At 53.7% G+C, this 14,082-nt stretch overlaps 1 protein-coding gene and 1 non-coding gene across 2 annotated transcripts; both read left to right on the top strand.

The window, feature by feature from the left end:
* The first annotated feature begins 824 nt into the window (after nt 1-824).
* On the top strand, nt 825-897 carry TRNAE-CUC (transfer RNA glutamic acid (anticodon CUC)). Its single transcript has one exon. It is a non-coding gene; the product is annotated as a tRNA-Glu (tRNA).
* A 7,912-nt stretch (nt 898-8,809) lies between these two features.
* On the top strand, nt 8,810-10,707 carry LOC123160352 (fibroin heavy chain). The gene is made up of 3 exons (XM_044578163.1): nt 8,810-9,644; nt 9,740-10,081; nt 10,240-10,707. Exons 1-3 carry the CDS (start codon nt 8,828-8,830, stop codon nt 10,491-10,493), a joined length of 1,413 nt encoding a protein of 470 aa, XP_044434098.1. The 5' UTR covers nt 8,810-8,827; the 3' UTR covers nt 10,494-10,707.
* Nucleotides 10,708-14,082: the final 3,375 nt, after the last annotated feature.

Raw genomic sequence — 14,082 nt, 5'->3', positions numbered from 1 at the left:
ATTTGTGGCGGCCAAGAACTCCACGTTAGCGTCCAGCCATCATGCAGACAGAGTTGCTTTGATTTCGGGCAGTGCACCTTGCGTGTTGCAAAATCCCAGCGTGTAATTCTTTTATCATTATCATTTCTACTTTGGTAAGGTTCGGAGGTGTGTGCTCACTCTTAACCACTGTTCAAGTTACAGAATGCATTCTGCAGCCCAGATGAAAACTTTTTGCTCGTTTCAGGATGCTTCATATGATGTGCAACCTAGATGCAATTCATTTGTTAGATCTTACAATAAATATCTGATTATTCGATTCCAATTTATTGCGATAATATCGGATGAGGCGCTATGAACTTTCTACTGTACTGTTAGAAGTTGAAGGCTGTGTAATCACCATGTGCATATACAGTATGCTTACTGAATGTGATTGCAGAACATTCAGTGCATTGTCTGAATAACTATGCAACTTACCTGAACTGTCCATGAAGAGTATGCAGTTTACTGAACTCTTCATGAAGGGCATCTATTTCCATTTTTCCGGCGATGCATTTTCACACCAAAGCCAACGGGAAGATTGCTGTCAAGACAAACACATGACATGTTGGTTTGGATTCTCAGTATCCGCTTTGTCTGAATTTGGAATGGTTCATGTGCTCGCATGCATGGCTAAATTCAAAAATGTAATGGATCAAATAGAGAAAATGTAGTCCGTTATCTGTTTGTTGATGTTTTCTAGCAATGTAATGGATCTATCATCCGTGCAGTTTTTGTGTGGTGTACACGAACAGACATGCCAGCCCAGATAAACACATAAGTTCTAGTATTTACATCAACACGATTCCGTCGTAGTCTAGGTGGTTAGGATACTCGGCTCTCACCCGAGAGACCCGGGTTCAAGTCCCGGCGACGGAAAACCTTTTTTAAAAAATCTCTCATTTTGCAGTGCTAAAAGCTCGCTTAGCGAACTGTTAATTTTTCTGACCTTTTTTTTTTGAAAGTCACCGGGGGAGGGGCGAAAGCCCTCCACCTGAAATTTCTTTTTCTTTTTATTGAATCACCCCCGGGGGGAGGCAGGTTTTTACAGAGGGAGGGAGAGAAGCAACAGCACCCCTCGACGCACAGCCGCGCCGGAGAGGGTGGGGGGAGCACAAGCCCTCCCCCGAGGCAAGCAAGATGAACTAGCCGGAGTACGCGAACACCAGCAGCCACCTGTCAATGCACGGCCGATCAGCCACCTTCAGGCGCCCCCTCCACAGGGCAGCCTCCTCCCTGCAGCAGCCGAGGAGACGGGCAAGGGAGAGCGGCGCGCCTTGGAAGACCACCGCGTTTCTATGCTTCCAAAGCTGCCAGCAGCACAGCAGAACAAAGGACGCAGCAGTAGCTTCGCCGGCCATGGCACCAACGTCCAGGTCCTGTAGAGCCCCCACATTGTATCCTCGTCCGGCCACCTCGAGTCCAATGGTTCTCCAGAACGCGCGCGCGAAAGGACAAGAAAAGATCATGTGATCCGCCGTCTCAAGCGTATCACCGCAGATGGGACACGCCGCCTCCTCCGCAGCGACGATGGTTTTTCGGAGAAGGACGTCCCGCGTGTGCACCCGTCGCTGGGTCAGGAGCCAGCCGAAGAAGCGGACGCGAGAGGGAGCAGCGCACCCCCAAATGAACTCGGCGAAGGCAGCTTGCACCCCACCGAACCTCTCCAGAGCGTAGACCTTGGCCGCCGCAATGTCCCCCCCGAGGACCCAGGCACAAAACCGAGCTCCGCACGTCGTCCCCCGGGGCCGGGGCGACCCCATCCATTAGCGTCAGGAGGGAGTCCCGCTCCGCTGCGCCGACAGTGGTGAGCCTGGGCACAAGAGCACTGCTCAGCCCGTGGGAGCGCACCCACCACACCGTGGCCTTGCGATCAGTCGCGTGTGAGAGGAGGGCGGGGAAGGCCGCCGCAACAGCTCCACATGGGAGCCAATTATCGAACCAGAAGGATGTTCGCTTCCCGTCACAGACCTCCACCGCCGTGAGACTGCGGTAGAGCGGGAGGAGACCGCCGAGAGCCTTGCCGTGCTCCCCGGTCGTCTGAGCTGCCAACCCGGAGAGGAGGGACCGCCCCGCGAGCTCAGTCAAGACCCACGTCGCCCATCGCGACGATGCGCAGCAGGCATGGAGTCGATGAAGCATCTTGATTAGGAGGCACCGGTTTTGCGTCGCGAGGTCGCGAACCCCCAGCCCGCCCTCCGCCTTGGACCGGCACACTCGCTCCCACGCCACCAAACATTGGGCGCCAGACGCGCGCTCAGCCGCGTTCCAAAGGAAGGCACGACGCAGCGAGTCAAGCGCTTTGATCACCGCCGGAGGGAGCAACATAGCCGCCATAGCGTACGTGGGAAGAGCATCCAAGACGGCATTGATGAGGACGAGCCGCCCGGCAGGGGAGAGAAGGCGCGCACGCCACCCCGACAAGTACTTGTCGACTTTGGCGATCATGGGGAGGAAATCCGCGAAGCAGAGTTTCTCCCAGGAGAGAGGGAGCCCGAGGTAGGCCTGCGGGAACCCTTGAACATCGCAGCCGAGGGCGCCGACTGTTATGTCCAGCACGTCCGCCGGAACATGCATGGGCACGAGCGTGCTTTTGGAGAAGTTGATGGTGAGTCCCGTGGCAGCCGCGAAGTCGTCGAGGATCCGTCGCAGACGGGAAGCCGCTCCGGCATCCGCCTTGAGAATAACCAGCGTATCATCTGCATACTGCAGCACGAGAGGTGGTTCTCCGTCCACAAGAGGATGGAAGAGCCCGCCGTCTTGCCGGATCATCTGCTGCAGCACGTCGGCGACGATGAGGAAGAGGTAGGGCGAGCACGGGTCCCCCTGTCGCAGCCCCCGGCGCACTGTGAACCATTTCCCAGGCACGCCGTTTAGGAGCACCGCCGATCGGGAGGACCGGCAGATCGAATCCAGCCAAGAGCACCATTGGTCAAGGAACCCTCGCACCTCGAGGATTCGGCGCAGCGCACCCCAGTCTACTGAATCGAAAGCCTTGGCGAAGTCGAGCTTGTAGACGAGCGCAGGGGCGCGGCGCCTGTGGCAACACTGAATGACCTCGGCAGCGCAGACAAAGTTCTCCGAGATGCTCCGGCCAGCCAGGAACCCGGACTGACCGCAGTCGATGATGCTTCCAATCTGTCGCTGCAGCCGCGAGGTGAGGCCGCGGCATAGAATTTTCACGTCCGCGTTCTGGAGGGAAACGGGGCAGAAAGCAGCCGGCGTTGGCACCCCCGCCCCCTTGGGCAGGAGGGCGATGTAGGCCCGGTTGATCGTGTCAAGGTCCGCCGTCCCGTCGTGGACAGAAGCGAAAAGCCACTGCAGGTCCTCGGAGACGACTCCCCAGGCCGCCTGGTAGAACGCCGGACCGAGGCCGTCCGGTCCAGGAGCGCTGGAGCGTGTTGGAAATATGCCCTAGAGGCAATAATGAAAGTATTATTATATTTCAATGTTCATGATAAATGTCTTTTATTCATGCTATAACTGTATTATCCGGAAATCGTAATACACGTGTGAATACTTAGACCACAATATGTCCCTGGTGAGCCTCTAGTTGACTAGCTCGTTGTGATCAACAGATAGTCATGGTTTCCTGACTATGGACATTGGATGTCGTTGATAACGGGATCACATCATTAGGAGAATGATGTGATGGACAAGACCCAATCCTAAGCATAGCATAAAAGATCGTGTAGTTCGTTTCGCTAGAGCTTTGCCAGTGTCAAGTATCTCTTCCTTCGACCATGAGATCGTGTAACTCCCGGATACCGTAAGAGTGCCTTGGGTGTATCAAACGTCACAACGTAACTGGGTGACTATAAAGGTGCATTACAGGTATCTCCGAAAGTATCTGTTGGGTTGACACGGATCGAGACTGGGATTTGTCACTCCGTATGACGGAGAGGTATCTCTGGGCCCACTCGGTAATGCATCATCATAATGAGCTCAATGTGACCAAGGTGTTGGACACGGGATCATGCATTACGGTACGAGTAAAGTGACTTGCCGGTAACGAGACTGAACAAGGTATTGGGATACCGACGATCGAGTCTCGGGCAAGTAACGTACCGATTGACAAAGGGAATTGCATACAGGGTTTGATCGAATCCTCGACATCGTGGTTCATCCGATGACAACATCGAGGAGCATGTGGGAGCCATCATGGGTATCCAGATCCCGCTGTTGGTTATTGACTGAGAGCGTCTCGGTCATGTCTGCATGTCTCCCGAACCCGTAGGGTCTACACACTTAAGGTTCGGTGACGCTAGGGTTATTAGGAAGACTAGTATGTGACTACCGAATGTTGTTCGGAGTCCCGGATGGGATCCTGGACGTCACGAGGAGATCCGGAAGGGTCCGAAGGTAAATATTTATATATGGGAAGTTGTCAAACGGACACCGGGAAGTTTCGGGGTCATACCGGTATTGTACCGGGGCCACCGGAAGGGTTCCGGGGGTCCACCGGGAGGGGCCACCCCTCCCGGGGGGGCACATGGGCTGCATGGGGCAGGGAGCCAGCCCCTGGTGGGCTGGCCGCACCCCCCTCCCTTGGGCCCATGCGCCTAGGGTTGAGGGGGAACCCTAGAGGGGGCGCCCCCCTTGGCTTGGGGGGCAAGCCACCCTCTCCCCTCTCCCCTAGGACGCCGCACCACCCCCTAGATGGGTTCTAGGGGGCCGGCCCCCTTCTCCCTTCCCCCTATAAATAGAGGGGTGAGGGGAGGGCAGCGGCACCACCCTCCAAGGCGCAGCCCTCCCCTCCCCAACACCTCTCCTCCTCCGTTGTGTGCTTGGCGAAGCCCTGTCGGAGTACTGCCTCTCCACCATCACCACGCCGTCGTGCTGCCGGTGGAGCTGTCTTCCTCAACCTCTCCTTCCCCCTTGCTGGATCAAGAAGGAGGAGACGTCTCCCGTCCCGTACGTGTGTTGAACGCGGAGGTGCTGTCCGTTCAGCACTTGGTCATCGGTGATTCGAATCACGTCGAGTACGACTACATCATCACCTTGCAAGCTTCCGCACGCGATCTACAAGTGGTATGTAGATGCAAACTCTCTCCCTTGACTCGTTGCTTAGATGAACTCATAGATGGATCTTGGTGAAACCGTAGGAAAAATTTTAATTTTCTGCAACGTTCCCCAACAGAGCGGTCCAGCATAGTCGCCGCCTCCTTGATCTCGTCGGCCGAAAATGGCCGAGTCAGGGCAGCTCCGTCGACCCGAGCAGCGCCACGGTACAGGGCCGACAGGTCGAAGCGCCAAACGAACGAACGCGCCCTGCCCAGGAGCTCGGAGTAGAAGGAGAGGAGGGCCGCCGCCTTCCCCGCGTGGTCGAGGATGGTAGCCCCGTCCACATCCAAGGCCCGGACGGAGTTGGATCGCCTACGCTGGGAGGCGCTTGCGTGGAAGAAGCCCGTGTTCTCATCACCCTCGCAGACGGCTCGACATTTCCCGCGCTGCTTCCAGTACGCGCTCTGACGCTTGATGGAGGCCACCAGCGCCCGACGCGAGTCACGACGGAGCCTGTTTTCAGCATCGGATAAAGGACGGCATTCCTCCCAAAAATCAACCAAGTCAATCAGGAATTTACAGTCATTATCGAAAGCGGGAATGAACTTGTGTTGCCTTTTCCAAACCTTGGCCGCTGCTCTGTACCTCTTCTTGCGGGCTGCCAAGCAGCCCACCGCGCACCGCCCATGACCAGCGTTCGACCATGAAGGAAGGGTGGAGGGGAGGAACTGAGGGTCGCGGAGCCAGGCGTTCTCAAAGAAAAATCGCAGAGATGAAGGGATTTTGGTGAGCGCTTCCACGACTAAGGGGACGTGGTCCGAGGTTGGCCGAGGGCGGGAGGAGAGGGACGAGTCCGGGAAGGCTACATCCCAGGCCGAGTCAAACAAGACACGATCTAAGCAAGCCAGCGTCGGCGGGTCTCGCTTATTAGTCCAGGTGAACATGCGATCAGACAGCGCGAGCTCGTGCAGCGCAAGCCCGTTGATGAGAGAGTTAAAAACCTCAGCGCGTGAGGCATCGAACCTATCGTTGTTTTTCTCGTGGGGGAAACGGATCAAGTTAAAATCTCCAAGCACCATCCAGGGCCCGGAGATGTCTCGGGCGACCGTTTGGAGGTCGAGAACAAAATCCGTCGTGAGAGCGTGATCGGAGGGGGCGTAGACATTGGTGATCGAGAAGGAGAAAGCGGTCGTGGTGGATAGGAAGGAGGCGGTGAGCGTGAAGCGGGAGGACGAAGAGGAGGCCAGAGAAAAGACGCGGGGGTCCCAAGCCGTGACAATACCGCCACGAGACCCATCGGCATGCTTACAGACATACGACTCAAGACGAGCCGGTAGGAACGAGCGAGCTTTGAGAGAGGGGAGATCGTCCAACTTGCTCTCCTGGATGCAGGCGATGGCAGGGCCGACAGCGTTGATAGAGTTTCTAACGACGTCACACTTATCCCTATCCCCCAGCCCTTGCACATTCCAACACAGGAGCGAAAGCTTGACACACGGGGCACTATCCATTACAGGCACGGACACCGACGAGAACGAGGGAGGACCCCGTCCCGAACACCCGTCCCAGGAGAGGAAACAGATATGCACGAGACCCGCGGGCAGCACAAACGCTGTAGGTATCCGCAAACAAGGGCCTAGAACACCAAAGGGGGGGACGGCGCGACACGCGCGGCGCATCTGCGCACACAGAGAGCCCTCACACATCGTCACTAGTCATCACCGGGACGGATGGAATCATGGCCGCAGAGCTCACGGCCGCCGCCTCGGCGGCGCTCAACGGCTTGAGAACCGCATCCAGCATCTTGCCCTTGGCCACCTTGGACTTGAGGCGCGGCGAGCAGCTGGAAAGAGCATCACGAAGCGCACGAAGCCGCATCGCCTTCTCTTCCGCGCCGATCCAGTTGGCCGGCTCGTCACGAGCGATCCTGCGCTCCTACGCCGCGCAGGTGGAGGCGCCACCACCGCCAAAGGCGGCTCCTCGATTTCGACCAGCGTAACGCTGGACCGGCCGCCGGGTGACCCCGCGCCAGAAGAGGCCATCCCACCGCAGTGGGGCGGCGAGGCCTCGACCTCCACGGTGGGGGGGGGGGGGCAGGGAGACGCAGGGGCAGCCCGCGATTGAGAGGGGGGGCACCCAAGAGTCGCAGCATGAAGGCCAGCTGGAACCCGGGCCCCCTCGCGCCCCCATGCACGGCAGTGCCCTCGCCAGAGCGGGATCCCACCGGCTGACCAAGGAGGACGGCCTGGTTGTGGGCGAAGGGGGGTGGCGCCGTGGCGGTTCAGCGAAGAACGGGATGTAAGTCCCATCTGCCGAGAAGGAGTCGTCCCGGCTCCAGGCACAGACGGGACGGACCGCGACAATGCGTGTCCCCCACCGTCCACCAAGGGGCCAAACGTCACACGGGACGCGCCGGGGGTTTTGCAGAAGGACGACCGCCCGCACCGTGGCGAGCTCACGACCGGAGAGCACCAACGGGTCCACCTCGAGCACTTTGCCGAACCCGGAGAACATGGCGGGGATGCAGACCGGGGTGATGAACTCCGCAGGGAAGCCAGTGGCGGCCAGCACCGCGCACACGTCGAGACGCGGAGTGACACGGTCGTAGGCCTCCTCCGCAAAGAGGTCTATGCGGGCGCCCTCGTGTTGGAAAGGCTGGCGCCGGAGAGCCTCCGCCCGGTCCTCCTGGGTCGCGAAGCGGAGGTACATGGCCCCGACCGACGACGGCACGACCTCCGGGAGGAGATGGCCGATGTTTCAAGGCTTCCATGATTGTACCTAAAATGTTTCAGATATGGTTTGTCTGTATGATTTTTAGACAATGGAAAGAACCGTATCAGATATAGATGTATGCAGAACAGAGTAAATGCTAGTACACTCCATACTGAAACAAAAAATATTCTGCCAGTGTCGCTAGTAGAGTGAGGATTTGGTGCAGAACTCTAGAACGATTCTGTGGGCGGCTCTGAAGACAAAGATAAAGTCCCAAATGTTCAGGCCTAAATTATACAGTATTTGTGGTGGCCAAGAACTCCACGTTAGCGTCCAGTCATCATGCAGCCGCAGTTGCTTTGGTTCCATGCGGTGCACCTTGCCTACTACAGAATCTCAGCCTGTACTTCTTTTGTCTTACTATCATTTTTTGTCTGTTAAACTTCGGAGGTGTACACTTACTCTTAACTACTGTCAAAGTTCAGAATGCGACAGCATCAGCATCAAATGCATTCTTCGGCTCAGATGAAAACCTTTTGCTCGATTCGGGATTCTTCAGACGAGATGCAAAGTAGATGCACTTCCTCTGTTAGATGTTACAGTAAATATTTGATAACTCCATTCCAAGTTCTGTTCTTTCGATAATATATTGAGTTCAGTTGTGTTATTAAAAGCTGTTTAATCACTCTGCGCATTTACAACATGCTTACTGAACTTCTCTACAGAGTCCATTTCCAGCGATGCATTTTCATACCAAAGCCAGCGGGGACCCAGTCTAGAAACTTCCATCCAGAACTATCGAGAATTTCTAGTATAGTATTAGCAAACTGGCAATAGCGACCATAGATTGAGCCAAACCCCTCGTCAGCTCCTAAGATAATACGAACCGCCAATGGTTAAGCTCCAAAGAGTTAGGTCATGTTTCACATGCTACAGCGCCCGTGAAGGAATCCATCCAGTCACCATTCGCGCCACCTTTTACAGTAACCATCATGTGCCACCAATACATTAAGCATTAAGCTGCGGCTATATAAACACGCGTACACGGCACAGGACTGCACACTTCATCAGCAAAGCCCATAACACACCGCCAATGGCGTCGTCCCGTAGAGTTCTTCCTGATCTTGCTCTTCTTGTGGTGCTTCTGGTGTCAATGGCAGCAGGTGTTGCAATGGGTAGGCCGGCTAGAAGTGACTTGGGCCTGGGTTTAGGTGGTGGGCTAGGCATAGGGCTTGATCTTGGGCTCGGTGGATCCGGTTCGGCCTCTGGTTCGGGCCAGGGGTCGGGTTACAGTGCTTGGTCGGGTCAGAACGGTGGTTCTCATGCCGCGTCCGGCCGTGGGTCGGGCACCGGCTCCGGTTATGGGTATGGCTCTGGCTCTACAAATGGGGGCTCGGCTTCCGGTTGCGGTTCGGGTACGTCGTCTTGCTCGGGTTCGGGTTCTGGCTCCGGTTCTGTAGGTTTGGGTACATCGATCAATGTCGGTGTTGGTGTCGGTGTCGGCTCGAATAGCGGGGCGAACGGTGGTCCCGACTGTAACACAGGTCCCGGGTCGAACTATGGATCCGGAGTGGGTACGGGTTCGGGCTTTGGGTCCGGGTCTAGTGGAGGTTCATACCCCTCGCATGATTGTGAGTCATCTGGTATTGGGTCGGGTTCAGGTGTATCGTCTGGGTATGGTGGTGGGTCGAATGTTGGGTCAAGTGGTGGGTGCTCATCTTGTGGTTCCGGCTATGGTGTTGTTGTTGGTGGCTCCTCGTCGAATTCGAATTCGGGCGCTGGTTCGGGCTCCAACTCCTATGGAGGGTCAAACGCCGGTTCTTACTCGAATTCTGGAGCTGGTTCCGGCTCAAGCGTAGGCTCGGGATTTGATTCCTCTCGCTCAGGTTCAAGTTCATCTTCTGGGTCAGGTTAGTGTTTCTGGTTGTGTTTGGTTATTCTGCTCGTCGCTAAAATTCACGATTTTTCTTTTCACCTGGACTCACCAAGCTTTTATGTGTCCCAGGTGCGGCTTCATTCGGTGGATCACGTGGCGGTTCAAACTCCAATTCTGGTTCTACGTCGGGTGCAAACTCAGGGTCAAACTCTGGTGCGTTCGGTGCATCAGGTAGTGGATCAAACTCCATGTCGGGTGCAAACTCGGGTGCGTTCGGTGCATCAGGCGGTGGATCAAACTCCATGTCGGGTTCAGGGTCAAGCTCTAGCTCCGGCTCTATGTCGGGTGCAAACTCTGATGCTGGTTCGAGCTCTGGTGCGTTCGGTGCATCAGGCAGTGGGTCAAACTCCATGTCGGGTTCAGGTTCAGGTTCAGGGTCAGGCTCCAACTCTGCATCCGACTCAAGCTCAGGTTCAATTTTTTACTTCTCGTCAGTAATAATACTTTATTCAATTGCACGTTGATATGGAACATTGTACATGTTCTAATTGTACTTTTTGCAACCCCATAAAAAGTTTTCAATAGCTGCAATTACAATGAAATGTAACACATGCTTGATTTATGTACAGGGTCTACGGGATTTGGTTCTAGCGCGGGCGCCGGTTCTAGCTCGACCGCCTGGTCCGGCGCCGGTTCAGGTCCGAACCCTGGCTCGTTCTCCGGAGCAGGATCCTCCAGCTGGTCCAGCTCGACGTCCGGCTCAACCTCGGGAGCAGGGTTCGGTCCCGGGGCACGGCCGGGCTTCGGCGTGGGCGGAGGAGGAGCAGGGTACGGCGCGGGTTACGGGTCCGGAGGCGGGTCTGGCTGGGGCAAGCACCACTGAAAACTGATGCTCCTCGAGTGAACAAGTGATCGTTCGCGTGCCCTTTGAGGCCTTCTTCACGCGTGATATTTTTCCTTTGTTTCTGGTTGGGTTGGTGTAAGCATGCACCATTGTATTGTAGTACGTCTCGTGGACGACTTGTCATTTCTTTCAAGTGGATCGTTGCAGACATCATGTGTTTGCGGAGAACAAGTCATGGGAAAGTTGAGCGAAATTCCTCGGCAAGTCACGTTGCCGGCTGCCTGTCCCTTGTCGGATTGTCGAAACCGGTATTGCTTGAGCTCTTGTACTACTACAGTTATTCCCTGCCGCGGTCGGTCGACCACGTCCCGTGCGGCGATCCGGCGGATCCGGCCGGCGAGGCGAATGGGTCGATGAGACGTCACCGGGACCCGTTTCCATCGTCCGTGGCGAAAGCTGCCAGCGCGGGCACGGAAGCTATCCTATCTAGGCAGGCACGCTCGCCCGCCCGGGCCCGGACCCCGTCGCCATGCACAAGACGGGCGTTCCGGCGATCGGTCCTGACGCGCGACTCGATCCGGCAGGCCGGCCGTTCCGTTGCTCTCGGCACGGGTCGGGACGCGTGCTCGTGGAGCACATAGGGTGCTCCGTATGCGCTCCTCTGCAGCTCTCCGCCCGGCCGTCGAATTTTTTTTGGGTCGCGCTAACTGCCACACGTGTGGCAGGAAAGGAGACGCACCACACGTCTTTAATCTAAACAGATTGCCACGTCATCGCATGCATGCATGCAGGAATTTTTTTCGATTTTCAGTTTTTAAAATATTTTATCTCTTAAACGAAAAATCTGATTGAAAATTCGTTTTCATCATTAAATCCCTCGCGATGAGATCTTCGAAACTAGATCCCATGTTGATATGTTTTGATGAAAAAAAAAATTGGATTAAAAGTTGCCATGTCTATTGCATATGAATTGCCATGATGTTTACACTGAAGTTGCCATGATATGTTTCAGCTATTTTCTTCTACATTTAAAAGTAAATTTTGACATTTATAAAACGGGGAATTAAGAAACTAGACTTGCCATAAACCATAAACTAAAATTGCCATGATACATGCACGTAAAATTGCCATGGTTCATACAAAAAATAATTTTCATGGTCAAAGTACTGGAGTTGCCATCATCAAAATACTAAAATTGCCATGATCTACAAACTAAAATTGCCACATGACAACTTTAGTTTAAGCCGTATGGCAACTGCAGTGTAAACATCTTGGCAACTTCTGGCAAAAAAAATCGTCGAAACATATCAACATGGGGTCTAGTTTTGAAGATCTCGTCGAGGCGGATTTAATGATGAAAACGGATTTTTAGTTTGCTTTTTTATGTAGGAGATACAACATTTTTAAGCCGAAAACCAAAAAAAATTCTGCTGATGTCATCTATTCATACGTGGCAAAATGAGTGGTGATGGAGGCGTGTGGGCGATGTGCAAACGCCCACACGTGCGGGCGTTAACATTTCCGTTTTTTTTTGCAATCAAACCTGGGAGCTTTATTCAACTGAGGCACTCCTAGCATCATCAGCTAGTAGGCTAGTGAGCAGGAAGGAAGGTCTAATATCAGTCCAACTCTCGGTTGCCATCAGTGTGCATGCATGTTTAGTGCAAAGATGGGCCGGTAGATTGGCTGACCTGTTTACATGTTGAATACAAAAAGAAGTAAAGTTGGCAGCTAGCTCACCAATTTCTACAACTAAAGATGCCACAACAGAACGACTATTATGGCAAGATTTCCAGAGGTTCACTACCTCCAGGCAGTCTGTCTCCATAATCACATGTGAGAGCCCGCGCAGTCTCGCAAAGATAACTCCACCCCTCAGTGCCATGGTCTCACCAATAAACGGATCCGTAACCCCATGATGGGGTTTGCTCCAAGCTCCTAGCAAACGAGTGTCAGAACGAGCAACTCCTCCTGCACCACACTGCACCAAGACCGAACTCATCGCTGCATCTGTATTAATTTTGACCACCCCCGAATCCGGAGGCACCCAACCATACCCCGGTAAAATCGCAGCAGCAGAATTCGGTATTTCCAAGACGGACAAATCTTCCTTGATCCTCCGAACAGTCGTCACCGGGTCCAGTTTCTCACCGTCGTGCGTAATTCTATTTCGAGAATGCCAAATCGCCCACATAACGGAGATCATCTGCGCCCTCTGAGTATCTGTGAACTGTGGGTCTTCAAGAATGTCCCGAGCCCACGTTTCCGGATGTAGTCGTGGTCGCCTAACACCCAGCCAGTCATAAGCTTCTTCCCAAAACATCTTCGCATGAGTGCAATGCACTAAAGCGTGCATCAAGTCCTCATCCATTGCAAAACACACTTTGCATCTACCAAGTGGTTGTATATGTCTATGCCGAAGAGTGCATTCATCTGGCAGAATCTTCCTCAGAACTCGCCACCAGAATACGCGCACTTTAGGCAACACCTTAAGCCTCCATAATCGCTTCCACATCTGTCCTTCAGTCTGTGAAGTACTTGTAGCCGCCCCTTCCTCTAGAGCTGCACCCTCTTTGCGAGTCACGAGAGCACGGTACGCAGATTTGACAGAGTAGTTGCCATTAACTTCATGAGCCCAAGCAAGAAAATCCTCCCCTCCGCCACGACGAAGTGGAATATATAGTATCGCTTCCGCTTCCGGGGGAGTGAACACATCCCGAATCAACTCCCTCTTCCATGTCCGGTTCTCTTCATCTATAAATTCACTTACCCAGGAGAACGTACACTAGTAAAAAAGGGGCCAATGGTCCAGGCCGGTCCAGCCCATTAGTCCCGGTTCAATCCAGAACCGGGATCAATGGGGGCATTGGACCCGGTTCGTGAGCCCCGGGGGCCGGCCGGGCCACGTGGGCCATTGGTCCCGATTCGTCTGGACCTATTGGTCCCGGTTGGTGGGACGAACCGGGACCAATGTGCCTCGCTCCTGGCCCACCACCATTGGTCCCGGTTGGTGCCTGAACCGGGACCAAAGGACGACCATTAGTCCCGATTCGTGGCACCAACCGGGACTAAAGGGTTGGTCCTCGTTGCGGCCAAAGTTTAGTCCCACCTCGCCAACCGAAGGGGAATCAGACCGGTTTATAAGCCCCTCCCTCTCTGCCTTATTGAGCTCCTCTGAAAATGAAAATAGATGCCCTTATATAGGGAATTTAGGCTAAATTCATACGAATTTCTCTTGAAATTTGTTATGAATTTAATTTGAATTTCCTCTATAAGCGCATCTATGCTCATTTCTGAGTAGCTTTTTATATAGTTTTTTTTCTTTTCTGCTATATTTATTTTTTTCTTTTTATTTCTGAGTTGTAATAAGTCATTAAAAATAAGCATCTATGCTCATTTTTTTAGTAAAGTTAATCATAACTATTTTTTCTTCTATTTATTTTTGAATTGTAACAAGTCATTAAAAATAAGCATTTATGCTCATATTTTAGTAAAGTTAATCACAACTATTTTTTCTTCTTTTTATTTCTGAGTTGTAATAAGTCATTAAAAATAAGCATCTATGCTCCTTTTTTAGTACAATTAATCACAACTATTTTGTGCTTCAATTCATTTCTGAGTAGTTTTC

Source organism: Triticum aestivum, chromosome 7B (assembly GCF_018294505.1).
Source record: "Triticum aestivum cultivar Chinese Spring chromosome 7B, IWGSC CS RefSeq v2.1, whole genome shotgun sequence".
Classification (NCBI taxonomy): Eukaryota; Viridiplantae; Streptophyta; class Magnoliopsida; order Poales; family Poaceae; genus Triticum; species Triticum aestivum.
The sequence above is the reverse complement of the archived record's forward strand: the minus strand, read 5'-3'. Positions and strand labels throughout refer to the sequence as shown.